Raw genomic sequence first — 27,677 nt, forward strand, 5'->3', positions numbered from 1 at the left:
GAGATACCCTCCCCTGCCACACGCCCACCATAAAGGCCCTTGTCAGGTTGTATATCTCAGCTGAATTCCCGCAGGCCCCCTGCTCCTCTGAAGGAGATGGGGGTGGGTTTTTACTGCGCCCCATGGCCACGCGATTGCAGCTTTCAGGGCAGAGGGGGAGGGGGGAAGGTTATAAAAAGGCTTTCTCGCAGCTCGCACGTCCAGCGAAGCACCCAGCGCCCGTGACAAAGCCCCGGGGTCTCCAAACAGACGTGCGAGACCCTGGCACTGCTGAAATCCACTGTGAGCCCCCCCCGAGAGAAGGAGGGAGATTTCTGAGGGGGGGACTTGGCTGGGATGCCTCGCCACGGGGCACTGACGATGCCGATCCTGCGGCCCGCACATCAGCCCCGGCAGCCGTGCAGCTGCTGGAGGGGCAGCGGCTGCCTGGGTGGGGGAATCCCGACTCAACTGACCAGCGAGCGGTGCCGTCCTGTGGACGCGCCCACAGCTTCCTGGACCTGGCGTCCTGCCGGATTCCTCCCGGAGGGCAGGGAGCGAGGAGGGGGGATTGGGTGTCGCCCTGCTCTGCTGTCTGGGACGTGCTGGAGTCTGGCCCCGGACCAGTTCTGAAGGCCCAGCTGGCCCGGGGTGGGGGAGGGGTGGGGTGGGGCGCTTCCTGGGGCGCTGTGGGGAAGGGGGCAAGATCCCATAGCTTCCCCACCCACCCCCAGCTCCAGTTCTGGTGTGGGGTGAGCAGCTGGTCTTCTCCTGGCGAGACCTTTCTTAGGCCATGATCCTCAAAGTCCAGGGAGACGAGGCAGCTGGGGTGAGCACTGTGTCAGGTGCTGGCCAGGGACCCAGGAGTTCTGGGCTCTGCCGCTGGCCCTAGCCAAGTCCCTTCCCATTTGTGACTCAGTTTCCCCTCTTGCCCTTTGTCTCTTTCAATGGAAGCTCTTTGAGGCAGGGGCCTTGATCTCGGTGGGGGCGCCCCGTGCTGGGAAGAACGGTGAAGTCTCCGTGCTGTTTCAAGACTCGCCGGGCAGCACAAGTCGCTGGGTGGCGCTTGCTTGCTGTGCCGCTGCATGGGGCAGCCGAGCGGAGCTTGGCAGGATTCAAACTTGCAGTTTAAGGAGCCTGCGTTTTCCCTGGGCCCCGGAGCAGGACTCTCCATCCCCTCCCAGTGGTTCCCCCCTGTGAACTGCTCCGTGAGGCAAGGGCAGCCGGCTCGGGGAAGGGGGTTCAGCCTGGACTGGGCAAGGAACTGAAATGCCTGTGAGCTCTTCCCTGCCTGTCGCACCTCGTGCCAAGGCGGCTGCTTTCTGCAGAAGGTAGCAGGACCCAGGTGCGCACTGCCTGGCCTGGCTTGGAAACGGAGAAGAGGGGAGAGGGCAGGTTGTAGCTTGCAAATGGCTTTGCAGGCTGCATTGCTGCTGTATCCCCAGTCGATGTGTGTGGGTGCAATGGGGGGGCAGAGCCAGGACTCCTGGGTTCTTGTCTCTGCCCCGGCCTTATTGCCTGGCCTGGGTGTGGGGATCAAGTCTCTTCCCTGGGCCGTGTCTAGGGCAGCTCTGCACTTACAGCCCCGCACAGGGGCTCGGTTCAGCAAAGCCCCAACCGAGGGGAGAGCGTCTCTCGTCGGTGGAGTTCACTCACCCACCTCCCCAAGGGGCGGGAGCAGCGCAGGGGGTTCGGCTGGTGTAATGGTGGCACTCGGGTGTGGACAGGGCTGAGCAACAGGGCAATACCCCGGGCTCCGTTTCCTCTTCTGCAAAGATGGGGCTGGTGCCCCTGAGCCCCTCCTGCAAGGGGGCAGGCGCGTGGGGGTACAGTGCTCCATGAGCCGGCACGGCCGCGCACTAGGACGGGCGGCAGGGGCCTGGCCAGGGTCAAGGACTGCAAAAATCTGGGGAAAGCATACAATGGGGGGGGGGGTGTATTTCTATAGATTTCTACCCCCGAAGAAATTCGCTGTCTGCCTTGTATGGCTGGAGCTGGCTGGAGCCGCAGCAGGGCTGGACTATCCGTCACCGCCCCTCGCACCCCCTCTGCCGCTGCACGAACTGGAACGGGACCCAGCGCTGGGCGCTTACAAAGTCAAGTTCCCCTCCCCGGCCCCTTTCTGTCTGTCAGGTGTTTGTGCAGCCGGACACCGGGGGGGCGTCCTGGCCATGACGGGGGCGCCCGGTGCTACCTTAATACAAACCAGACCGAAATGCTGAGCTGGGCCGTGTCCGTGCCCCATGTGAATCGTGATCCCCCGATCCTGCGCTGGGCGCTGGCCTCTGCTCTCGGGCCACTGGGTGCAGGGCTGGGGGCTCTGAGGCACCTGGCAGTTCAGACTCTGTAGCTGCAGATACGAATGGGGGGTGTGGGGGGGTGTCACACGTATTAATGGGACAGGGAGATGGTGTGAATCCAGGTGGCGGGGAGCCAGGATGCGGTTCGGCCGCTAGCCTGGGCTTGGGGAGGTCTGGGCCTAGTTCCCAGCTTTTCCACAGGCTCCCCATGTGGCTTAGGCTCTGCCTGCCTCAGTTTCCCCGCTGTCCAGCGAGGCCAGCAGCCCTGCCCTGCCGCACAGGGGGTGGAGGGTAAACACAGGCAGGAGGGGAGGGGCTGTGAGCGCTCCTGCTCCGTGCTGGGGAGGAGCTAGGTTGTGTTATGTTGTGTGATGTGATGTAATCCTCCGGGGGGTAGGTAATTAGGCGCTTGCAAACTCTGGGGCCCGCGGTAGGTGCCGTGAGCGCGCAGGAAGCGGCGGGGGCGGGGCGCGCAGGATCGGGGCCCGGGCGCGGGTGGAACCGCTGGGGCGCAGCTCGGCGCGGGGCGCACCCACGTCGCTGTGGCTGGAGCGGGGGCCCGGGGGCGGCGGGGCCTGGGGCCGGGGGTCACGGGGAGGTGAGGCGCTTGCGGCGGGTTCAGCCGGAGTTCAGCCGCATGCCATTAGGCAAATGAGGCGGGCGCTGCCGCGCCGGAAAAGGCCCTTCCGGCGAGGGGCGCCCCGGGGCCGGGCCGTGGCGCAGCGCGGCGGCCCCGCGCAGGCAGCCAAGGGGTTAAGGCCGCTGGGAGGCGCCGCGTGGCAGGAGGGATTTTCAGCCGCGGCTCCGTGCGCAGAGCAGACGCGCCGGCCGCAGCCCGGCTCTCCGGGGGCGCAGCGCGCTGCGGGCGGCCGAGCCGCGGAGCCGAGCCCGGGAGGGGCCCCCTGGAGGCCGGCCGGGCCGGGAGCGCCCCTCCTGCCCCGCGCGGTTCTCAGCCCGCGGCCGGCTGGAGGCTGCCGCGCCCCCGGGAGCGCACGGAGCGATGGGCTCCTCGCCGGGGAACTAGCTGCTGCGCCCACGTCTGAGGGGCCCCGAGCCCCGGCTGGGGCGGGGGGGTTTGTTCCCCAGCGCCCCCGGCCGTGGATTTGGGGCCGGTCCTGGGCTGGGGGAGCCCCCTTCGCACGCTGCGGGGCCCGGGCCCCAGGTGTGGGTCTCCGAGAGCGGCGAGCGGAAGCGGGGTCCGGGGCCCCCCATGGCCCCTGCGTGGGAGCTGAGCGCCTGGACGGCAGCCTGCTGAGGGGCTTGACCCGCCTGACCCCGACTCTGGGCCGGGCGAAGGAGCCCCCGGGAAGATGTACGAGAGCGTGGACGTCGCCGGGCTAACCCCCAGCCCCAACCCCTTCCTCATGATGGATTTTTACAGCCAGACTCGGGCCTGCTTGCTCCAGGACAAAGGGATCGGCCCCCCCACCCCGTACGGCCCCCCGCTCCGGAGCCAGCCCTGGAGCAGCTCCAGCCACTGTAGGTATCATCCCCTGAGCGTGTGGAGAGCGACCCGGTGCTTGGGCGCAGGGGGCCCTGATCTCTGCCAGGCCTCCAAGGTCCTGCCAGCCCCCCTTGGTTTCCTGGCCCCAGGGGCCGCCCTGCTCTGCATGGGGGATGGCAGGGCACTGGCTGGAGGCAGCGGTGTGCAAGGGGAGCAGGGGAGCGTTGTGTGGCCTTTGGGGTTGGGGCCAGAATTAGATTCGGCTCCTGGCTGGGAGCAGCCTCCTGAAAATCCGGCTGTAATCCAAGGGCTGGGCTGGGAACGGGCTTCCCCTCGCCGGGCCTCTGCGGCTCCTCGCTGCACATCCCTCCTGATTACTGCTAGGGCTAATGCCCCGCGCCGTCGCCATAAGCAACCCTTGGCCTAGTTAATTCCCGCCTCCCCCCGCCTTGCCTCGCCTGGGCAGGCGGCTGGTGGGGTGCTGGGGGTCCCCGGCTACACTGGGCTTTCTGGGAAGAGCCTGGGATTGAAAAGCGGCTCCCTGGCCCCGGGGGGGGGGTGTGTGTGGAGGGGGATGAGCGGGGTATTTACTGCCCATGATCAGCTCTCTGACCAAATCCAATTAACTAAATAGTCTGCTGTGGCTTTATCCGATCTATGTGTGGGGGGCCGTGTGTGGAGGCAGGGTGGAGCTCCCAGGAGGGATCATTGTTTCCTGGAAAGCCCCCCCCCCATACCCGTTCACATCCCAGGCCTAACACGAAGAGGCCGGGTGCCCTGTTTTCCGAAGGGCAGCCAGGGAGCTGAACCCATTTCTCCCCCCGCCCTCGGCGGCTCGCACCAGCCCAGGGAGCAGGGTTGTCAAAGCCCATCAGGGGTCCACCGCTCCTGGGGCTGGGGGAGTAGAGACCAAAACTTCAGTTTGCCTGGGGCCACCAGATCTGCCAAGAGTTCATATGCCCCCCGGCAGGCGAACCGCAGTGTGGGACAGCCAGGGTGCCAAGGGATGCATTCCTCGCACCCTGCCCCCATGCAGCCCCCCAGGAACTGTCCCGGGCCCCTTTGGAGCGCGTGGGGTCAAGACATAGTTGAAACAGAGTGAGTTTAAGGCCGCTGGTTCTTTCCCAGCGCCAGGCAGGGTGAGGAGGAGGCTTGGAATGGGGGTGTGTGTGTGTTGGGGGGGTGTTTGAAATGCAGACTGGGGTGGAGTGGGTTAGAAATCGGCTCAGTCCCCCAAGAGGCGGCTATTGCCTGCTCCGAACAGGCCAGCTGGGATCGGAGCGAAACAGGAGAGAAAAACAAACCGAGACACACAGACACAGAGACGTGTGGGGAGCGGAGGGGCTGGGAGCTGGGTTCCTTGGTGGGACCCGGGGTTCTGGGCCTGGTGCGTCTGCGTCCGGTCCAAGGCCCTTTGGAGCCAGCAGCACTGCTGAGGTCCGAGCCTTCGGCCCGGTTACTGGGATGAGAGGCCCGTCCTTTGGGAGGGACAATCCCCCCCTTTGTGAGGCGCTGGGCTGGACGCAGGGCGAACGCGCCGCCCTGCTCTGTGTCTGGGCTCTTTGTAGATTGTTTTCGCCTTGGGGGGGGCTCTGGGGCCCTCCCTGCAGAATGATCTGCCCTGCCCGGCTCCCCAGGGATACTGGGTCTGGATGGCAAACAACAGCCGGCGCCATGCTGGGGGAAAGTCCTTGCCGGGCGGGGCGGCTTTCCAGGACTTTGTTATGGAGGGTGAAAGTGACACCCCCTTGGATGCCAGCTTTCTGGGGCGGGCAGCCTCTTCTGTTGCCTCCCCCTTCCCCGGGCTGTGCAGGAGGGCAGAGCCCCAAGGCGCTGAGCAAGTGCACCCGGGAGACTCTCTTGTCTTCCAGTGTCAGGGCGGCAGCCTGAGCTGGGGGATCCACAAGGGGCAAGGATGGGGGGACCCCCCCAGCTGGGTTGGCCTGTACTACTGAGCCAAAGCGATGCCCGAGACCCTGCCTGGCATTGGAGCTGTTAGCTGCCACCTGAACTGGGCCCGTTAAATAAAACCTCCCAAGGCCAGCGCTGGGCCTGGAGTGCAGCCCCGGTCCATCCAAATCTGCCGTGCCCAGCCTGCCCTCCTGGTCGCCCAGACACGACCCCCCCCCTCCCCGATGCCCAGCCCCTGGGCGCTGCCTGCCCTCCTGGTCTCCTAACACCCGCCTCCCCGGCCCAATCTCCAGAGAACAAAGTCCCTTTTTGCCATTGTCTGTGGGGCCCTTTGACCTTTTGCTCTTATCAGGGAGTCAACAGGACCCTCCTCCGGGGCCTTTGTCAGCAAGGGGGGTGGGAAGCTCCTTGGGCAGCTTGTTGGTTTTTTGGCTTAAAGCTTCTAAAAGGTTTGTGTCCAGAGGGCGGAGGGGGGCTGCCCTTTTGCCTTCCCCTCCCCCTCCAGGTGTTGCGAAAGGCCCGGGCTGGGCCCTGGGGGGGCCTTGGCTGCGCCCCAGAGCCTGGGGCCGACGGGGTTTATTTTCAGGCGCCTGCTGGTGCAGGAAATAGGATGCAGGTTTGGAAGGGTGAGTTGGCCACGCGTCGTGCGGCCACCTCCCTGGCACTGGCAGCTCTGGCCTGATCTCGGCTGGCCTGGGCCGGGTGCGCGGGGGCTCCCTGGTGTCGGGTGGGGGTAGCTTGCAGGAATGGGATGTGCTCTGCTTGTCCTGCTCCGAGAAGCCTAGGCCGGGATGTGGAGGCCACTGGTGGGGGGGCGGGTGCCGGGCGAAGCGAATTAGCACCATCTAATAACTGCCGGTGTCTGGCTGGGGGGTGGGCTTTCAGAATAGGAGGGGGGCACGGATTCAGAGCCTGCTGGGGAGGAGGCTCTGTCTGTCCCAGTGCCTGGTCTCTGGCAGCCTGTGAGGAAGGCGTCGGGGTGCCCCGCACTGGACGGGTGTGGAGTAGCCTGGTTGACAGTGTCCCTTCCGGGCGCTCAGCCCCGGGGCTGCTCCGGGCGCTGGACCCACACTCCTCAGAAGTGGTGGCAGAAACCTGGCTGCCTGGTGAGGAGCCTGGGGTGCCTGGCGGAGCGGGGCTGGCAGCTCCTGGGTTCTCCCGTTGGCACTGGCAGCCAGTAACATGCCAAATCCAGAGCCTCTCTTAACCTGTTGGTCCAGGCATGGTGGTGGTGGTGGGGGGGGGCAACACTTTCCCCGATCCCCATTGTGCTCTCGCCTGGGGGCTGTGAGGAGGAAGGGCTACACCTCTCAGCCCCTTGGGGCCAGGAGCCTGCTGATTTCTAGTCAGGGACGGGTCAGACTGGGGCACAAGTCCTGCCCCATGGGCCCTGGGGCCTGTCCGGGGGGCGGGGAAGAGGCTATGGGGGTGGGCGAGACCCCTGCGGGAGCCCTGCTCAGATTCCTGCGGCTGATCGCGACTCTTCCGCCGGACGTTTGTCTCTGGGCAGTGCCAGTTCATGGAAACCAGACACTTGGCTGAGGGCCGGTTCCCACGATTTATTATTGGGTTTAACGCTAAAAACTTACTTGCAGGGAGAGAAAAAGGGTTTGAAATTGTGAAAAGAGCCATTTCGACTTCAGAATCTTTAATTTAAAAAAAAAAAAAAAAAAAGCTTTCCTGCCTAACACGGGGAGCTAATTGTAGTTTCTCAAACACCCCCTAACAACGGCTAAAATGGAAACAAAACATGTTAATTGACCCAAGCCGGATCACTGATCAGGGCATGAAAATGTTCTGAACTTCTGACTTTTTGCCCCAATTTGCGAGGGGAAAATTTGTCCAACCTGTAACCCTCTGGCCAGGCGGGAACCTTGTAAAGCTGGTACAGCCGGGGTGGCTTCCACATTCCCCATCCCCGCAGGGGAGTGTCTTCTCCCGGCGGGCTGGGGACCCCCCATGCCGATGCCTGCCCCTCTCCAAGAGGTCTGCGCCCTGCACCCATGCTTGCCTGGCTTTTCTCTGGGCATTGATGGCTGGTTCAGGGGAGCTGCAGCTCCCAGCGCCCCAAAGCGGATCAGGTATCTCTCTCTTGATTTGGGGGTGCTGCCCTCCCTGCCCCCCCCAGTTTTCCCTGACCCCCCCCATCCCATCTAGAGCCTGGGGGTGTGCTGTGTGAGGTGTCCGTATGACCTGCCGGTGTGGGGAAGCGTGACCCGTGGGGGGTGGATCCGGTGCGGTGCGTGGGGGGGTGGATCTGGCGCAGCGTGTGGGAAAGGCGGGGGGGGGGGTGGATCCAGCACTGCGTGTGATCAGGCGTCAGTGGTCCGGCCGTGGTGTGCTTGTCCTGCATGGTGGGCGAGGGGCGTGGAGTCCCTACAGGGCTGGAGGGGCCGGGCATTGCTGTGGAGGTGGATGGAAGGGCGCGTGGTGAATTGCCAACAAATGACGGGTGCCCTGACCTTGCCCATCCTGGGTCTGCTCTGGGTTGCTCCCCCCGGCTGGCAGCACTGCAGTGGTCCCTGCGGGTAGCTGGCCCAGGCCGATACGACACCCTCCACCCCACTCCGGCTGGGTCTGAACGCTGGGTGGGGGGGTAATGTAGCTGGCACGCGGGGGCCCCCCCCCCGAGCTCATGCCAGTCCCAGCTGGGCCAGAGCATTTCAGGCCAGTCCTGGGGATGGTTATTTGCGGCAGGCAGCGTGGGCTAGTGGTTAGAGCAGTGGGCTGGGCTCTCTATCTCTGGCTGCGCCACTGACCTGCTGTGTGACGGAGGGCAAGTCACTGCCTCCTTCTGTGCCTCAGTTTCCTCCTCGGTTTGCGTGGAGCTCTCTGCGAGGGTTACTCTGGTTCTCTCTAGCCAGGGAGCTGGGATCCCTCCCTTTGGGGGCGGTGGGGCTGGTAGGGGGCCGGGGCAGATCTGTCCCCCGGGGAATGTCCATGGTACCGACTGTGGTGCAGAGAGATCACGTGACCTGTCCGCTGCTGCTCCCCAGCGTCCAAGCGAAGAAGGGAACCCAGGAGTCCTGACTCCCAGCCTTCTCCCCTGCCTTGCCCCACTCCTCAGAGCCTGCGTCCACCCTGCCAAGGGCACTGCCCCCTGCTCTCCAGCTGAGACTCCGCCTGGTTGGGGGGGAGGGGGAGGCAGCCCCCCTGCGTGGGCTCCTGTGGGGTTCCAGGAGCCGGGGGGAGGCTGTGTGTGCCCACGGGCGGGGGGGTGGTGACGGACACTCGCTGCTCCCGGCAGCCAGTGCGGGGCGGGGGCGATGCTCTCCTGGGCAGCGTGGCGGGCGGGTGCAGGGACGGCCCCGCAGTCTCCTCACATTAGCCGTGCTCCGTCGCCCCCACCCCGGCTGGCTCTGCCGCAGCCAGCCCCCGGCGCTGCGGCACTCGGGCGGTGCCAGGCAGGCAGGCGGGACGCGGGCAGATGGGGTCGGGGGCACCTGGTGAGTTCGGACCTTTCTCCCCTTGCGGGTGGGGGAACCCGAGGGCACTCTGCGAGCAGGGCTCTGCTGTATGCTACCTCCCACTCGAGGGCCCCCCCATGGCTCAGCTGGGCAGGGCGTACCAGGCTTTGGGGGAGGGGGTAGCATAGCAGGAGGGGGCTGGTCTCCCCACCTTGATTCAGGCTCCCAGGGATGCTGCAGCCAGGGTCTCTCGGGGGGGTCGCCCTGCCCAGTGGCCCAGCCTGCCTCAGGCAGGCCAGGCCGGGTCTGCACTGGGCGTGGGCTGTGGGACCAGAGCTGAGGGGCTCTGTGGGCCCCAAGTTGTTTGCGCCCAGGGGCCACCCTCTTCCAGCCGCTCAGCAGTTCAGGGCAGGAGAGCGATGGCCGAGCTTGCAGCCCCCCCGCCACCCTCCAAGCCATGCAGGGGTCTGTCCGACCATGGCAAGACCCGGGGGGCTGATGCTGCCCTCCTTTAAAGTCATGGGGTTCAAGGCTGCCCTGGATCATATGGGGCCCCCCAGGACAGATGGCTCAGATGCACCCTCCTTGGTGTGGGGGGAGGAAGGGGTCAGGCCACCAAGGGGTTCACAGGGCGTGCTTGCCTGGGCCTGCCAGGGGCTGTGGGGGGAGCAGTGCTGCAGGATGGGGAATTCCCCTAACGGGGCATCTAGGGGTTAGTGCAGGATGACTTTGGCAGAGAGTGTTTGTCTCTTGCTTTGAGTGGGAAGGCTGGGAGCCAGGACTCCTGGGCGCGCTCTCCAGCTCTGGGAGGGGAGAGGGGTCCAGTGGTTAGATTGGGGCGGGGGGGGCATCTGGGAGCCAAGACTCCTGGGTTCTCCCCAGCTGTCTCTGGAATGCTGGCCGGCCCCGCTGCCCGGGAGCCTGGTTTCCCACGCCGGCGCGGTGGTGACATTGGCCCGCCCGGGGGCTCCCTGGCCAGGCGGAGCTGGTAGCCCGGGCACTGCCTGGGGGCTGGGCAGCCGGGCGAGGTCTGGGGCGTGTCTCGCTGGATTTCCTGTGCAGCGACTCAGGAAAAGCAAACCCATGAGGAGTGAAAATAGAGCCAGGGCTGTGGGAGGAAGGGAGGGGGTGGGGGGCTTTTAAATCCTGTTTGCCCAGGGAAGCTCTGAGCTGCAGCATTTGGCTTGCAGCTGCTTCCCCTCTTACTCCTGGGGAGGGGGGGTCTAGTGGTTAGGGCTGGGAGTCAGGACTCCTGGGTTCTAGTCGCCTGCAGCCCCCCTCCTGGCACCTTTGTACCGTCCCCTCTCGTGGGGCCCCTCCTGCACCACCACCACCCCATTCCTGCTCCCTCCGCCCCCTGGGTTATTTCACACGCCAGCCCCTCCCTCCACGAGCAGCTTCCCCTGCTCCCCAGGGTACGTCGGGGAGGGGGTGCTGCTCTCCGATGCCCCCGGCCCCATGTGCCCGGAGCTCTTGTGGGGAGCGGGCTGGGCTGCCCGGCTTTCTGCTCTCCTGGGATCGGCCAGGGGCCTCCAGGAAGGAAGGGACATGCCCGCTTTGCTCTGCAAGGTCTCTGTGCCAGGCAGGTACCAGTGTGGCTCTCCCGCAGCCGCTCGGTCAGATGGCGCGAGCCTGGCACAGTCGGGGCTGCCAGGGGGACTCAGTGAGTGACTCCAGCTCACCGCCATGGTAGGTGCTCTGCATGCCCCACATCTGGCAGCAGCTGGCGTCCGGTGCCCCGTGCGTGACGAAGCTCGAGCAGCGGGGACCCCTTGACCAGGTCCCCCCACCACCGACTGGTCCAGCGCCCTGGGTCTGTGTCGCCAAAATCTCCTGCCCTAGTGGCACGTTGGGGGAACCGGAACCAGGCTGTGCTTGCCCTGGGCCGTGAGGAGCGCCCGCCCCACCCCGCCCTCCTTTCCCGTCCCTGCCGGGGCCCAGGCTGGGGTGGGCAGCTTTCCCCTGGCAGTGTCATGGGTAGCGGTCCGCACCCCCCCCCACCCGGCAGATGTGCCCCGGGGGTCCGGGCTGGGGCAGGGAGGCCGGGGGCTGCTGCCATCGTGTTGGCATGGGCGGGACGCGGGGGAGGAGTTGTCTGCTCGGCTCTGCAAGGCCCTCTGTGGCCCGATGGGGGGTGAGGGGGCAGGAGGCCAGCACTGGTGCCATGCCCACCCGCTGCTACGTCAGATCTCTCTGCGTCAGCCTCGCCCCAGCCGCCTTGAGTGCTCACTGCTGCCAGGGGCCCTTTGGAGTGAGTGTGTGCACGCAGGGGTGGCTGCGTGGGCGGGATGCGTGTGGGGATGCGTGTGCGGGGCGGGGGGCATGTGTGTGGGAATACGTGTGGGGATGCGTGGGGACATGCGGGGGCGTGGGCGGGGGCGCGGGGACATGCGTGGGGGGGCGTGGGGACATGCGTGTGGGGACATGCGTGGGCGGGGGGCGTGTGCAGGGGGCGCGGGGACATGCGTGTGGGGGGATGCGTGGGCGGGGGGCGTGTGCAGGGGGCGCGGGGACATGCATGTGGGGATACATGTGGGGATGCGTGGGCGGGGGGCGTGGGGACATGCGTGTGGGGGCACGCGTGTGGGCGGGGGGATGCGTGGGGGGACATGCGTGGGCAGCTCTGTCGGTCTCTCAGTGGCGAGCGCTGCTCTCCCCGAGGAGGGTGGTGGACCCCGGCCTGCTGGTGCCCGGCTGGCTCCGCTCCCTGGAGTGGCAACGCCCGCCGGGGATCAGTGCCCAGCACGTTCTGTGTGGCGCTCGTCACGAACCCCAGCATCTCCTGCCCCCTGCCCTGGCTCTTGGCCCCGCAGCCCGGGCCAGATGCCAAGTGGGCCTGTCCCGGGAAGCCCTGGGCACTGGCCGCCACGCTGGGCTGGAACGAGGGAGGGGTTAGCCCCCACCCCAGATGGGCAGCGCCTGCCTGCATTGCCAGGGTGGATGGGGGTGGGGTGAGGACTGGGTGGGGTCTCGTTGCCCCGTAGCTGGGGGGTGTGGGGCTGGAACAGGCCGGCTCCTCTCCCGCTGGAAAGTTGGTGCCAGCATGTGTTGGCAGAGCGAGGGGGCTGTGCTGGTTCGGGCTGCAGTCACAGGACCATGGGCACCGACAGGTATCGGGTCCCCCAGGCTCCTTTGACAGGTACCAGGCTCCCTGCAGCCTCCAGCCCCTGCCCCGTGGGGATCCCATTCTCCCTCCATGCCCGGCCTGCTCCCTCCCACGGTGGCATCCCAGCCCCATTGCCTGAGCGTAGCTGGCAGTGGCGTGGGGCTGGGGGGAGCCAGGTGGGGGGCGCGGGACACAGGCTGGACCCTTCCGGGCCACCAGCAGTGTCTCCTACCCCAGGGCTCTTTGTGGGAGCTGATCACCTGGCCAGGCTGCACGGTTTCCCCTTCTCTCGTGGGGCTGACCCGCTCTCTGCCGGCCGGGGGGGGGGGGGGGCAAAGTGTTGTTTAAGTCCCTGTGGGGAGAAGTTCGGGAGGACGTGGGAGCCGTCACGGCTGGTCCCTCAGCCCCTGCCCCACAGAGCTCAGGGCCTGTCAGGCGGGGGGAGGAGGAGCGGGTGCTGCCCAGGCTGGGGCCGAGCGCCTGTTACCCGGGCTGGGCTGCCTGAGGAGGGGCTGGGCACAGAAACAGCGCGAGTCTGCCCAGAGGCCCCAGTGCGAGCCCTGGCCCGCCCCCCATGCTCCCACGGGCCTCCCCCTCTCCTGGGCCCCCACCAGCACTCCTGTTGGCATCACCCCCGGGCTGCACCCCCCGCCCCATGCTCCCATGGCCCCCCCAGCACTCCTGTTGGCATCACCCCCGGGCTGCACCCCCCGCCCCATGCTCCCACGGGCCTCCCCCTCTCCCGGGCCCCCACCAGCACTCCTGTTGGCATCACCCCCAGGCTGCACCCCCCACCCCATGCTCCCATGCCCCCCCCCGGCCCCCACCAGCACTCCTGTTGGCATCACCCCCGGGCTCCCCCCCCCCATGCTCCCATGGGCCTTGCCCCTCCTGTGTGCATCCTGGGCCCCGTGTGTGTGAGCACCCCCCACCCACCCCGCGCCTGCCGGAACGCAAGCCCCCCACGCCAGGCATGTGAGGAATGGCTGGGAGAGCCGAAGGGGAAGGATCCCCCCCCCCCCCCCGGGCTGGGCTGTCTATTGTCAAGAATGTGGGTCTTGGCAGAAGCTAACCCAACAATGGCCCCTTTGTGCCGATCCTCCGGCGCCTTTATCACATGCCCTTTGGAGTCTCCCCCTCAGCCCCCCGCTCCCCCCACAGCTCCCCTGCTTCCTCCTGCTCTGCCCCCTACTGCCCCCCTCCGGCCTCAGCCCCCTGCTCCCCCTGCCTGTCCTTGTCAGGAGCTTACTGGTTTGTCCAGCTTCTGAGCTCGTCCAGGTCAGCCCCCCCCGATCCCCCGACACCAGGCCAGGAACTGCAGCCTGGCTTTGCACCCCAGTGTGGGCGGGGGGAGCTGCTCTTCCTGCAAAGCAGCGGGGGAGGCGGACTCCTCCTGGGGCCAGAGGGTGGCTTGCTCAGGACAGGGGGCTCGCGGGGCCTGGCTGGGCTCCATGGCAGTCATCTGGACACCCCTGGCTGGGGCTCTGTGACCCGTGTTCTCTCTGCTTTGTAGAGAGGGAAACTGAGGCCCAAACACAGTGCTTCTCCGAAGGTATTACACAGTCTGGCAGGGCCGGGCCTGGACTCCCAGCCCCTGCTCCACCCACTAGGCTGCACTCTCAGCTACAAAAATAGAAGCCAGGAATCCTGGCCCCAGGTCCCGCCTCTAACCATTAGACTCCACTGCCTCCCAGGGGCCAGAACAGAGTGCCCAAGCCCCAGCTCCTTGGCGCCTGGCCCTGAGCTTGCCCAGGGATCCCGGCTTGCAGCGGGGGAAGCCCTGGGCCGAGACGCCTTCCTGCCCTGCAGGAGGGCGTGGGGCAGCTGCCAGCCGGGTTCTCGCTGCTCTGAGCCCAGCCCGAGGCCTGTTCCCCAGCCCCTCGCCCCGGCTGCGCTGCTGGGCCTGGCTCCGGCTGATGCTGGGGTAGGGAGCCCATCTCTTTCCTGCTGCTTGTCCCAGACGGACCTTGCCCCTCAGGGAGCCCCTGCAGCCGTGGGGGCTGGGGATCCAGACGCTCCTGAGCAGCTGCTGCGTCCTGGTGGGCACTGGGAGCTGGCGAGGGGCTGCTTGTTTTGCTGCTCTCCAGCCCCTGACTCCCTCTCCTCAAGGCCCGGAGGGATGGACAGATGGACAGCGTCAGCAGATCTGCAGCCAGCCTAGTGCTTACAGCACAGCCCCGACAGCCCCTTGCCCTTGGGCAACCCCAGGAGGCCTGGCTGCCAGCCCCACTGCTCTGACCACTGACAGCATGGTTGACCCGCTGGCCCGTGGGGCGCCTGGCCCAGTCTCCTGGGGCTGTGGCCTGTGGGGGGGTCCTCAGGCCTGGGATCCTGCGTCTGCCACAGGGGCCCTGGCACTGCCCATGTGCAGCCAATGAGGATGTGCCCTGCAGCTGCCGGTATGAGCCCCAGCCCCCTTCGGGGGGCTCTGGGGTCCCCACCTTGTCGGTGTCGTTCAGGGAGCCTCTGGCCTGCGGGGAATCTCCCCTTGCCTCTGCCTGTCTCTGGGCCCGCCTGGACTCGTTGTAGCACGGTGCCTATGTTTGCCCACTGTGCCCGCCCCGAGCTCCTGGGTTTCCTCACTGCAGAGTAATTAGCGCAGCCTCCTTCGTTACCCTCAGGAGAAGCGACAGCCTGGACCTGTGATGGGAACAGGTCCCCCATTTTTAACCGGGGCTTCCCCTGTGGCTGTGACCAAAAGGCTCCGAGCTGGGGTGGGGGGCCTGGGAAATGCCCATCCAGCGCCGCTCTGTCCCTGGGCGTTCCCAGACAGCCACTCTCTGGGGGCTCCGCTTTGGGGGCGTCTCTCAGCAGCCCCCTGCGGGGAGCAAGTGCCATGTAACTCCCCCACCTGTTGCCCCCCTTTCCCTTCTGGTCGAGTGCCCCCTGGGAGGTGTCCCACCCCAGGTCCTGTCTCTTTAGCCCTCGTGTGCCTGGTGTTCACCTGCAGCGGCAGCAGCCGGCCCCGTGATGGCGTGCGAATGCCCGAGAGAGATGCTCCGTGCCCCTGGGGGGGAATGGGAGCCCTGCCCCTGGCCTATCTCACAGCAAGGACAGAACCCAGGAGTCCTGGCCTCCAGCCCCCATTGCTCTAACCACGACCCCCCTCTTTTCCCGGCTGCGCAGTGGCTGGGGGCCAGGAATCCCCCAGCAGTGCCCGGGGTGGCTTTCCCTGTGCTCAGGGCCGCGTTGCTCTTTGCGGTCTGATCCCCGCATGGGCAGCAGGCAGGGCCCCCTTGTTCCCTGCGCAGAGCAGACCTGGGGGGTGGGGGCTGGTGTGTTAACCCCGCGGGGCCAGGCCCGTCATATCCTGTTCGACTGGTTCGCTTGGCTCCCACCGTGTGCAAACACCCTGAGCGGCTGGCATCGCCGCCTTAACCCCTTCCTGGTCCCGTGCCCGCGGGGAGCAGGTGGGGTTAGGGGTACTGCTGGGCCTCCCCCCCAGAGCCAGCCCCTGGGTCTCCCCCCCCCCCGCCCAGTGCTAGCACCCCCAGGGAGGGGGCATTGCAGTGCGCTGTGGGGAGGGTTTGCGCGCCGCTACCCTCTGCTGGCTGGAGTCGGACTTGCCCCGCCTTGTGTCATAGGCACCGTATTGCCGCTCGCTGGCAGGGTGAGCTCAGGGTCTGGCACGGGGGCAGCTGTGCCGCTCTGACTCCAGGGAGTCCAGCAACATCCCCCGTTCGCCTAGCCTTCGGGGAGCGAGGGCCTGGTCCGCGTTCCCTGGCTAAGCCCCATCGGCGCTGGGCTGGGGCGGGCGGGGGCGTCTGTGGTGCTGTTTCCCTGGTGCTCTGACGGGTTGGGGGACTGTGGTTCTGTGAACGGGCAGCTCGAGATGGGCCCAGCGCAGGCCTGTCGGCTGGTAGAGAGCCGGGCCCAGGGGAGCTCTGTGCACTCCGGGGACGAACTAGCTGCAGGACTGTTGGCTTCTGGTCTCGCCCCCTTGCTGGCCTCTGGGCAAGTCACTGTGCTTTCCATGCCTCAGTTTCCCCATCCAACCTCTGTTTGTGCAGAGTGTGTGTGCCGTGCGGGTGGGCGCGTGGCCGTCCGTGCGCGGCATGCGGGAGGCTCCCTTAGCACCGGAGCAGACGCTCGGCCAGGCGATTGCTGCTGTTAGGGTCAGTCGCAGGGGGCATTGGGGCCCTGGGTGCTGGGGCGTCTCCTGGGTGGGACGGGAGGGTTTGGCTGGGTCGATCTGTTTTCAAATTTCTAGTTCAAGGTCGTATCCTGACAGGCCCCCCCAACCCCTTTGCAGACCCCCCCAATTGCAGACACACACACCCCTGCACTCACCCAATTGCACGCACACCCCCGACACTCTGGGGTGTCCAGACGAACCCCGTCATCTCCCGACAGCAGGCTCTCAGCTCCTGGGGGAGCCCAGGCCACTTTGGTTCCAGGGTGCGGCTGGCAAAGCCAGTCCTGCCCACCCCTCCGTCCCGTGGAGGGATCTGGCCGCTCCGAGGGCGGCCGGGGCGGGGTGCCGGGCAGACAGTGGGGAGTGCTGGGCTGCTGGGGCGGGGTGCCAGGTGGATGGGGGGTGCCAGCAGGTCCCTTCAGATGCTGATCAGAGGCAGCGAGCGGCTCCTGGGTTAGGCTGTGTCTGACTCGGTTCCAGGCTCCATCCTATGGCCTGGAAACGTCAAGCTGAATCTGCAAGGCTGGGAATCCTCCTCCCACCTCCCTTGCGCTGAGGGCTGGCAGCTCCCTGGCGGGCACATGGGCTCCTGGGGGCCCCGGGACTGCCCTGAGGGGGGGACCCTGCTGCCAGGAATGCCGCCCAGCGGCGGCCAGGCGTGCAGGGGACGGAGCACCGTGAGCTTCCTGTACCCGGCTGCTCCTTTCCACCCGCGTGTCGCTGGCACTGGGGGGAGGCTGCCCTGGCGTTTCTGGCACTGGGCGGAGCAGAGGGAGCCGCGTGTCCTTGCGGCTGGTGTCTCTCTCGCGACGCTCTGATACCGTCGTGACGGGGCCTGTGGGGCTGGGTTCCAGCAGCACTGGGCACCGCAGGGGCAGGGCCATGGGCTGGCGTTCGTCCAGTAGGGAGATAAAACCCCCCACCACCACACACACACACACAGCCAGCCAGGCCAGCACAGGGGCAGCCCCCCATGCCAAGAGCAGACCATGGCTGCTTTGTAGGCATCTCCCCTCTGTGCCCAGCATGGCCAGCCGTGTGGCAGGGTCCCGTGAAGTGGGGAGGGAGCAGACTCTGGCTCGCCCACCCCCCTGCCAGTGGCTTTGCCCTGCCCCGCAATTTCCTGCCGCAACTCCCCTCTCCCCGATGTCTCCTCCCAATGCCCTGCTGCATGCGGGGCGCCTGCCATGGGGCAGAGTCCCTCTGGGTGCCCGTGGGTGGGGACAGGCCTCTCCAAACGCAGCAGCCAGACCCCTGAGCGCATCTCCCCTTCTCCCCACAGCCATCGAGACGCAGAGCACCAGCTCCGAGGAGATTGTCCCCAGCCCCCCCTCGCCACCCCCGCTGCCCCGGATCTACAAGCCCTGCTTTGTGTGCCAGGACAAATCCTCGGGCTACCACTATGGGGTGAGCGCCTGCGAGGGCTGCAAGGTGAGTGCGGGGCTAGCAGGGAGCTTGGGGGGCAGGGCTGGGGGGCCCCGGGTAGCGGGTATGGAGGGGGGGCTGATGGTTACAGGTTACAGCTCCCTGAGGGGGGACCCCAGGTCTGGTTCAGACAAAGGGACGAGGAGTCCTGGGTTCCAGTCGCGCCCCCACTCCTGCCGTAGGTCATTTCGCCTCAAAGCAGCTGCTGATGGGCCTCCCGGGCCACGTGCTCAGCTCCGTGCTCAGTCACGGGAACCCGCGCGCTTGAACGAGGCCCCTCGAAGTCTCGGTTTTCCTGCCCGTAAAGCAGTGACCCCATTCCTAGCCCAGCCCCCAGGGGGCGCCAGGTGTCCACCCCGCTCTGGACCTGGCATGGGGGGCTGGCGGCTGTGGTGTTTCTCTGGCTGTTCCACCCAATTCACATCTAGGACCCCCCGCCCCCGCCAGCCAGGCGCCTGTCCCCAGTGCCCATCACCCGTGGTTGGCCTGGGCGTGGCACCCTGCGCTCTGCATCCTGCTGCAAAACGCTCCCAGCCTGTGGCTGGCCAGGGCAGGGGGCTCCCTCTTCCATCCCCGCTGGGCAGCAGCCTCCAGGCCAGGGGCTTTGCTGACGGTTCAGCCCTGAGGCTGGAGGGCAGCGTAAACCATTCCTTGGGTGAGGGGGAAATTGAGGCATGGGGAGAAGTGAAGTCCCTCCCCAAGGTCTGCCAGTGTGTCTGCACTAGGAATAGAACCCCAGAGTCCTGGCTCCCCGTTCCTTGTATTAACCGCTACACACCCCCCACGCACACCCATTACAGCCCTGCAGTGCGTGCAGCTCAGGGCCCCCCAGGAGAGCACCCCCTGCCCCAGCCTCGCGGATCAGCGAGCAGTGTGGAGCTTAGCCTGGCTCTGCTGGGGATTAGCGCTAAACAGTGCAACAGCCGCTGGCTCCGGCCCTGTTCGGCTGGCGTCACCGTCTCTGCGTAGGGGTCAGGGTGAAGGGCGCCGGATTGGGTGCGTGTCTCAGAGTCGCTCACACGCAGTCTCCTGCTCTCGTGTGCCCTCAAGCGCAGCCGGTTAAAGCTCCCCCACCGAGCCCCCGAGTGTCCCGTTGTGCGTGTGTGTGTCCCACCCCGGGAGGGGGGCGCATGGGAGCCGGGATTAATCCCTCAGCGCGGATGTGCGGGGTTCCTCGCTCAGCTGCTTTGCATCCCTCAGCACGTCGGAGTTACATTCCAGCAGCGGCTGGGCCGGGGCCAGCCCGGGGGCGGGGGAGGAGGAGCGTCTGGCTGCGGAGTCTCACACGTCTCCTGGCTCCAGCGCCCACGGCCAATCTCCCCTCCCCTGGGCCCATCCCACCGGCCTGGCTCTCCTCTTGGCCCCTGGAGAGGAAGGGGACCTTGCGGCCTAGGTGTGGGGCTGGGGCTGGGGGCGGGGGGGTCACTTCCCAGCTCTGCCACAGACGCTCCGTGCCTCAGTTTCCCCATCCGTGAAAAGCTGGTGACGCTCTTTCCATTTTCTGCCTGGGGTGCTTCTGTTCTTGATAGCAAGCCCCCATCTCGGTCGGGGTCCGGGGGGCCCCCGGCGCCAGGGGAGCCCCCATCTCGGTCGGGGTCCGGGGGGCCCCCGGCGCCAGGGGAGCCCCCATCTCGGTCGGGGTCCGGGGGGCCCCCGGCGCAAGGGGAGCCCCCATCTCGGTCGGGGTCCGGGGGGCCCCCAGCGCGAGGGGCCGTACACTTGGCTCCAGACTTGGCTCCGGGCTCCTGCTGCTCCTTTACCCCCCCGGAAGCTCCGACCCTGTCCGGCTTTACCGCCATGCAGCCGCGCAGCCAGCAGGGGGAGCCGCTGGGTCTGGACCGGCGGGGGGGGCCTTTTTAATGGTAATTAAAGCCAAACCCCGTGGGCGGGGGAGGCCTCATCCTGCCATGGCGCCGCACCGGGGCCGGGGGGGGGGGCAGCTGGTGCCCCGGCTGCCCCCCCTCGCTCACCGGGGCTCTGACCGGCCCTTCCAGGGCTTCTTCCGCCGCAGCATCCAGAAGAACATGGCCTACACCTGCCACCGCGACAGGAGCTGCGTCGTCAACAAGGTGACACGGAACCGGTGCCAGTACTGCCGCCTGCAGAAGTGCTTCGACGTCGGCATGTCCAAGGAGTGTGAGTGCGGGGGGGGGGCCGGGGGGGGTCATGGCCCCGGCGGGGCGTGGCATGGGGGGCAGGCTGGGGCGTTAGGGCCCCGAGGGGGGCGTGGCATGGGGGGCAGGCTGGGGGGTTATGGCCTGGGGGGAGGAGGACATGGCATGGGGGGCAGGCTGGGGGTTATGGCCCGGGGGGGCGTGGCATGGGGGGCAGGCTGGGGGTTATGGCCCCGGCGTGGCGTGGCATGGGGGGCAGGCTGGGGGGTTATGGCCTGGGGGGAGGAGGGCATGGCATGGGGGGCAGGCTGGGGGGTTATGGCCTGGGGGGAGGAGGGCATGGCATGGGGGGCAGGCTGGGGATTATGGCCCGGGGGGGGCGTGGCATGGGGGGCAGGCTGGGGGTTATGGCCGGGGGGGGCGTGGCATGGGGGGCAGGCTGGGGGTTATGGCCTGGGGGGAGGAGGGCATGGCATGGGGGGCAGGCTGGGGGTTATGGCCTGGGGGGAGGAGGGCATGGCATGGGGGGCAGGCTGGGGGTTATGGCCCGGGGGGGCGTGGCATGGGGGACAGGCTGGGGCGTTAGGGCCCCGAGGGGCGTGGCATGGGGGACAGGCTGGGGGGTTATGGCCCGGGGGGGCGTGGCATGGGGGGCAGGCTGGGGGGTTATGGCCCGGGGGGGCGTGGCATGGGGGGCAGGCTGGGGGGTTATGGCCCCGGGGGGGCGTGGCATGGGGGGCAGGCTGGGGGGTTATGGCCCCGGGGGGGCGTGGCATGGGGGGCAGGCTGGGGGGTTATGGCCCCGGGGGGGCGTGGCATGGGGGGCAGGCTGGGGGGTTATGGCCCCGGGGGGGCGTGGCATGGGGGGCAGGCTGGGGGGTTATGGCCCCGGGGGGGCGTGGCATGGGGGGCAGGCTGGGGGGTTATGGCCCGGGGGGGCATGGCATGGGGGGCAGGCTGGGGGGTTATGGCCCGGGGGGCGTGGCATGGGGGGTTATGGCCGGGGGGGCGTGGCATGGGGGGCAGGCTGGGGGGTTATGGCCGGGGGGGCGTGGCATGGGGGGCAGGCTGGGGGGTTATGGCCCCGGGGGGGCGTGGCATGGGGGGCAGGCTGGGGGGTTATGGCCCGGGGGGGCGTGGCATGGGGGGCAGGCTGGGGGGTTATGGCCCCGGGGGGGCGTGGCATGGGGGGCAGGCTGGGGGGTTATGGCCGGGGGGGCGTGGCATGGGGGGCAGGCTGGGGGGCTATGGCCGGGGGGGCGTGGCATGGGGGCAGGCTGGGGGGTTATGGCCCCGGGGGGGCGTGGCATGGGGGGCAGGCTGGGGGGTTATGGCCCCGGGGGGGCGTGGCATGGGGGGCAGGCTGGGGGGTTATGGCCGGGGGGGCGTGGCATGGGGGGCAGGCTGGGGGGTTATGGCCCCGGGGGGGCGTGGCATGGGGGGCAGGCTGGGGGGTTATGGCCCGGGGGGCGTGGCATGGGGGGCAGGCTGGGGGGTTATGGCCCCGGGGGGCGTGGCATGGGGGGCAGGCTGGGGGGCTATGGCCGGGGGGGCGTGGCATGGGGGGCAGGCTGGGGGGTTATGGCCCGGGGCGGGGAGGCTGAAAGCCGGCGTTGCACCCTCCGGGGAGCAGGCCGGCGTGGGAGTCCCCGAGCCGGCCGGGCGGGTGGGGGGGGGGCACTGGTGACTCCCCCCCCCCAGGCCGAGGGTCGGGGGCTTCCCAGTCAGGCCAAGAGCTGGGCCCCTTCCCTTCCTGCGGGATCCAGGCCGTTGCCCCGGCAACCCGTGATTGATGATGTCAGAGATAAATGACGCTGACAGGGGCCTCCCGGCGTCTGCAGGCCAGTTGTCATGGCGCCCGCCTGTAAACCCGCCCTCCCGGCTGCCTGGCTCTGCAGAGCCCAAAGGGGGTGCAGCTGTCTGGCCCCGCCCCCCGCCTCGTGGGGCCCGCCAGGAGAACCCAGGCATCCTGCCCCCCCAGGTTCCTGCCCCATCCGCTGCGGTGGCCCGGCCGTGCCCCTGAGCCGGGGCGGGAGTGTGCTCAGAGACCGGCTGGGGGGGGACCCTGCCTGGGGAGCGGGGAGGGGGCCAGCTTGGAGCTCGGGGCCCTTCCCAGCCTGCCCCGCCCTGGGGTGCTAGCCGCCGGCTGCAACGGGTGTCATGGAGCCGGGGTGGGGGATGAGCTGAGGCCTCGGTGCGGCTGGCTCTGGGCCGTGCCCTGGCCCGATGATGAACGCCAGGTCACAGCTGCAGTGTTCCCTCCCCGCGTTTCGCTCCTCTCCACGGTGCTGGGTTTGCCGAGCAGCCGTGAGTGGTTCCCGCAGCCCCGGTCCCCCTCCCTCGGCGCACGGCCTGAGCGATGGCCTGTCACCGTAATCGGCTGCTGATGGCCCCGGCGCCTTGTTAAAGAGCCGTGTGCACGGCTTCTGGCTTCGCTGCCATTTGTCAGCTCGGCTGCTCCAACCGCCTGAGGCCGCGGGCCCCGCTCGCCCGTCCCCCAGCTCCCCCCGCGGCCCCAACTCGCCTCCAGCTCGCCTCAGCCCCCAGGAGCCTGATCGCCCCAGTTCGCCCCCAGCTCGCCTCACCCCCCAGCTCACCCCTGGCCCCCAGCTAGCTCCTGGCCCACCCAGCGGTGCTCGCCCTGCCCCCAGGGGAGGAGATCGGGTCTGTTCTGTCCAGGGCAGGGGCAGGCTGGCTTAGCGGTTAGGGCATCTGACTGGGGGAATCTGGTTCAATTCCTGCCTCTGCCACTTGCTGTGTGGGGCTGGTCACCGGGCCTGGGTCTGTGCAGCCCGGGGGCTCCTGGGGCACAGCCTGTGTCTTGCTGTGGGGCAGCGTCTGCTGTTGGTCCTCACCGTGCAGGGGGCTCACCTCCCCCCTCCATGCAGTCCCCCCAGTTCACCCCCCATACAGCCCCCCCAATCCCCTCCTGGGCGTCTCTCCGGGCCCCGCCCCCCTATGCTAGGGGGGGCTGCTGATACCGACGCCCCGAGGGGCTGGGCTCGCTGCCCGCCACAGTCTGTGATCGCTGAGCTCTCGGCGCCGGGGGGGTGCCCAGCGAGTGACCCCCCCCGTCATGGCGGTGAGAAAGGGGGGGTGCGCCGAGGGGCATCGGGGACGGCCCGCTCACCCGCCTGCCCTCCCCCCCAGCCGTCCGGAACGACAGGAACAAGAAGAAGAAGGAGGCGCCGAAGCAGGAGTGTTCGGAGAGCTACGTCCTCACGCCCGAGGTGGAGGATCTCATTGAGAAAGTGCGCAAAGCCCACCAGGAGACCTTCCCCGCCCTGTGCCAGCTCGGCAAATACACTACGGTGAGTGCCCGGCTGTCGCCCCAGCCTCGGGGGAACACTGTTGCGGGGCGGGAGTGAGGGGCAGCAGCCTGGGGGGCTGGGATCAGGATTCGGGTGCACGGAAGTGGGGCTGGAGCTCCGGGGGGCAGGCTGCATCTGGGAAGCTTCACTCCCCCAGCTGGCCTAGCTGTGAGCACGGCCCGACATCCCCTGACATCCCTGCCAGTGCCCCATTTGCTCCACGCTCTACCCAGGGTCTGTGTTCCCAGCCCCCTGCTGCCTTGGCCTGGGGTGCCCAGGGGGCTGACAGCAAAAAGTGCAGGGGGCTGGGAGCCAGGACTCCTGGGTTCTCTCCCCAGCTCCAGGAGGGGGGTGGGATCTAGTGATTAGAGCAGAGGGGCTGGGAGACAGGACTCCTGGGTTCTCTCCCCAGCTCTGGGAGGGGAGTGGGGTGAAGTGGTTAGAGCAGGGGGCTGGGAGCCAGGACTCCTGGGTTCTCTCCCCAGCTCCAGGAGGGGGGCGGGATCTAGTGATTAGAGCAGGGGGCTGGGAGCCAGGACTCCTGGGTTCTATCCCCAGCTCCGGGAGGGGAGCGGGGTCTAGTGGTTAGAGCAGGGGGGCTGGGAGCCAGGACTCCTGGGTTCTATCCCCAGCTCCGGGAGGGGAGCGGGGTCTAGTGGTTAGAGCAGGGGGGCTGGGAGCCAGGACTCCTGGGTTCTATCCAGCTCTGTCCCTGATTCTCTGCATGCCCTTGAACAACTTGCTTCCCCGCCCCATGCCTCAGTTTCCTCAGCTGTACAGTGAGCCCCCTGCATCTTTAGTTAAGTGCTGACTGAGAGGTGCTGCGAGGGCAGAGCGCTGTTCATGCCGGGGGACAGGGGGGTACGTGAGGGCCGCCCTGTGCGGTGACAGGCTGATGGAACCGACCCCTGGCCCTCCCCTTCCCGCTCACCGTGGCCGGCACGTCCCTGCAGAACAACAGCTCGGAGCAGCGAGTCTCGCTGGACATCGACCTGTGGGACAAGTTCAGTGAACTCTCCACCAAGTGCATCATCAAGACGGTGGAGTTCGCCAAGCAGCTGCCCGGCTTCACCACGCTCACCATCGCCGACCAGATCACCCTGCTCAAGGCCGCCTGCCTGGACATCCTGGTGAGCCCCCCAGCTCCCCCCCGCACCACTGACCCTGGGCACTGTGTTGTTCCCTGCCTGGCCAGCTGCAGGCAGTGTCCCCTGGAGGGCTGGTTCTTGGCACTGAGGGTTGTGCCGGGGGCACAGATGGGGCAGACCAGGGATCATGGGGTGGGGTTGATGCCAGGGGGCAGTGGGGAGCAGGGTTGGGGAGTATTGGGGGTCAGGGCTGGGAGGCAGTGCTGGAGGGCAGAGGGGGCAGGGCTTGGGGACAGTGGGGGGGCAGCGCAGGAGGGTGGGGGGCAGGGCCGGAAGACGGTGGGGGCAGGGCTGGAGGGCAGGGGGCAGGGCCGGGAGATAGTGGGGGCCAGGGCCAGGGCCGCACTCACCCCAGCTCCCCCCAGATCCTGCGGATCTGTACGCGCTACACGCCGGAGCAGGACACCATGACCTTCTCGGACGGGCTGACCCTGAACCGCACCCAGATGCACAACGCCGGGTTCGGGCCGCTCACCGACCTCGTCTTCGCCTTCGCCAACCAGCTGCTCCCGCTGGAGATGGACGATGCGGAGACCGGGCTGCTCAGCGCCATCTGCCTCATCTGCGGGGGTGAGAGCCGGGGCGGGGGGTGCCCGGGGGGTGCGGGCGGTGCCCAGGACAGGGCTCCCCTACCCCTGGGAGGTCTGTTGCAGTCTCTCCAGTGTCCCGACGGGACCCGACAATAACAAACCGGGGGCCCCGGGGGAGATGGGTGCTGGGTTCCCAGCAGGCTCTGGGCCCTCTGGGGGCTGATTAACAACCCCCCCCCCCCCGCCGCAACAAACGAGCTCCCTCCGCTGGGGTCCCGAGTCCTGCTCGACAGCACCCCCTGGTGGGGAGCTGGGCACTAGACTCTGGCTTCATGGCTGGGATCCCGGCCCCTTGCACTGCGGTGCCTGGGGAGGGGGCTCGGCCCCGGCACTGACCCGCCCCCTGCCCCCCCCCCCAGATCGCCAGGACCTGGAGCAGGCCAACACGGTGGACAAGCTGCAGGAGCCGCTGCTGGAGGCGCTGAAGATCTACGTGAGGAAGAGGAGGCCCACCAAGCCCCACATGTTCCCCAAGATGCTGATGAAGATCACGGACCTGCGCAGCATCAGTGCCAAGGGTGAGAGCCTGGGGGGGCTGGGGCCAAGGGGAGGGGCTGGGGGGAGTGAGGGGAGAGAGCCTGGGGGGGGGGGCGAGGGGAGGGGCTGGGGCTGGTGCTTCTCCCCCCCACCAGGCAGTGGGGCACTTTGATTTGGGCTGGAGTCGGGCCGTGGGGCCGGGTTTCTCCCCCAAAGTGTGTGTGTCCGAGGGAGGGGGGCGCAGGCTGAGTGCAGAGAGGGTGACTCCAAGCATCCCCCACCCCCGTGTACCCTCTGCCCCCCACGGCAGGCCCTGTGGGGGGCCAGGCTGGGAGCCGGCAGGGCCGCGCTGAGCCATCTGCCCCCGTCTGCCCGCAGGTGCCGAGCGGGTGATCACGCTGAAGATGGAGATCCCCGGCTCCATGCCGCCCCTCATCCAGGAGATGCTGGAGAACTCGGAGGGCCTGGACACGCTGGGCGGGCAGCCGGGCGCCTCCCGCGTGAGCAGCCTGGCGCCGCCCCCCGGCAGCTGCAGCCCCAGCCTGTCGCCCAGCTCCAACAGAAGCAGCCCGGCCACCCACTCGCCGTGACGCCGCGGCCGGCGCCGGCGGCAGGACGCCGTTCTTGCTCTTTGCTGCCAGGCCCGAGGGCCGCATGGCAAGCCGAGGAGGAGGGGGAGGAGGTGACGCGGCCGCGGGCCACCCCCCGCCCCGGGCCCCGGGCCCCAGCCCGTTCCTGTCCGTACCAGCACACGCCGTGGCCATGGCTTCCCTGTTGATTTGTGACGGACTCCTCTGTAGAATCAGAAGTGGATCCCGTGGGCACTGCCAGGGGGCCGCTGGCTCTGCGGGGGGCACGGAGCCCTCGCTGGGATCGGCTGGGGCTGGTTTACAGACCCCCAGCGACTGACGTTCGTACCCAGGTTGGAGCAAACTAGCGCCCCGCTCCCCCCCCACTCGCCCCCCCAGCGCACTGGCGCAGGGGTCCGGCCCACGGCCGGGGGGCGCTGCACCCATGTGAAGATGAAGTGTCGTTTGGTTGAGTTGCATTTCAAGTGTTTCCGGGGGGGTTGGGGGGAGTGGGTCGGTTTGGGAAACGTTTGTTGTTGTTTAAAATTTTCATGAGCAAAATCGATCAGCTGATTGTGGCCGTCACGTGCACCCCCACCACGTTCCCCCCCCACACACACACACCTGTCGTCACCAGCAAAACCAACAACAATCCAGTTCGCTTGTCAGGTCAACCCAGAAACACCCCCAGGAACCAGAGGCCGATTCCTTGCAAAGCCAGACAAAGCCAGATTATATATCTATAAATAGCTATAAATATCTATAAATACCTTTTAAAAACTTTGTAAAAGTCGGGAGGGGTTTTTAGAGATGTGCTGCAGTTGGCAAGGGGGGGTCCCGGTTCTGGATGTGAAGTGGGGGCGGGGCTGGGGGCTGGGGGGGACGGGGTCCACACAATTTATTATTATTAAATTTTTTTGTTGTTGAGATTGTCCTGGCTTTCGAATCTCTGGGGAGAAGTTGAAAGAGGAAGAAAAACACAAACCCAAAGAGGCTCCCCCCCCCAGGGCTATTTCCCCCCCCCCCCATGCCACTGGGCTGTTCTTGATTCCTATGAAATCCAGTTAGGGGGCACTGGACGCGGCCTGTCAGTCTCTGCCTCGGGCAGGGGGCCTGTTTGATTTGAAGTGTGTTTCTCTGGGGGAGGACCAGCGACCTCCACAGATATCTGCTGGGGGCACGTAGAAAGGCTGGCGGGTGGCACTATGGGGGGCGGACAAGGGGCTGGCCGGGTGGCTTAGTGCCCGGGGGGCTCTGCCTGGAGGTAGCTGCTTGTTCACCTGCTTGGCCAATTCCTGCCAAGGTGTGGGTCCTGGGGTGAAGATGGGGGCTGGCAGGAGGCCAGGCCGGGGGGTGGCCAGGCTGGGGGCTGATGGCGTTCATTATACCAGCTCCCTGTCACGTCTGCTGCTTCCCTGGCCCTGGCGGTCCTCCTCCCCCCGCCACACGCACATCCCCTTGCGGTGTCTTCCCTGCAATGGGAATGGGGGGGGCACTGGCTGTAGCAGGGGGGTTGGGGGGGCGGGAGGGAGGGGCCTGGGTCGCAGCGCCCCGCCCTGCTAGCGCGGGGGCCAGGTTGGTGTATTCCTCACACCCTGCCCGACTCCAGCTGGGTGCCCCATGCAGCCGGGCCAGTCACACCCTAGGCTGCTCGGGGGGGAGCGAAGCCGAGCTCGACCAGCTGAGAATTGGTGGGGTGGGTCTCGCCTGGGGAGATTCCTGGGCTGGGGCGGGCGAGAAGCACCAACAGCCCAGAGTCCA

At 67.6% G+C, this 27,677-nt stretch overlaps 1 protein-coding gene across 4 annotated transcripts in view; it reads left to right on the forward strand.

The window, feature by feature from the left end:
* The window catches only part of RARA (retinoic acid receptor alpha), a 65,010-nt gene extending 38,240 nt beyond the window's left edge, over window positions 1-26,770 (forward strand). For 3 of the 4 annotated variants that reach the window (XM_073325661.1, XM_073325659.1, XM_073325663.2), the window contains 7 exons: window positions 17,565-17,713; window positions 19,702-19,843; window positions 22,972-23,132; window positions 24,086-24,262; window positions 24,646-24,850; window positions 25,230-25,388; window positions 25,726-26,770. In XM_073325661.1, the coding sequence (XP_073181762.1) occupies window positions 17,565-17,713; window positions 19,702-19,843; window positions 22,972-23,132; window positions 24,086-24,262; window positions 24,646-24,850; window positions 25,230-25,388; window positions 25,726-25,937 (1,205 nt within the window). In that variant the 3' untranslated portion in view covers window positions 25,938-26,770. Of the gene's footprint in view, window positions 1-2,888; window positions 3,759-17,564; window positions 17,714-19,701; window positions 19,844-22,971; window positions 23,133-24,085; window positions 24,263-24,645; window positions 24,851-25,229; window positions 25,389-25,725 lie in introns of those variants that run through there. The other variant, XM_073325662.2, reaches the window with a different exon arrangement.
* The last annotated feature ends 907 nt before the right edge of the window (window positions 26,771-27,677 follow it).

This window comes from Lepidochelys kempii, chromosome 27, assembly GCF_965140285.1.
Source record: "Lepidochelys kempii isolate rLepKem1 chromosome 27, rLepKem1.hap1, whole genome shotgun sequence".
Classification (NCBI taxonomy): domain Eukaryota; kingdom Metazoa; phylum Chordata; order Testudines; family Cheloniidae; genus Lepidochelys; species Lepidochelys kempii.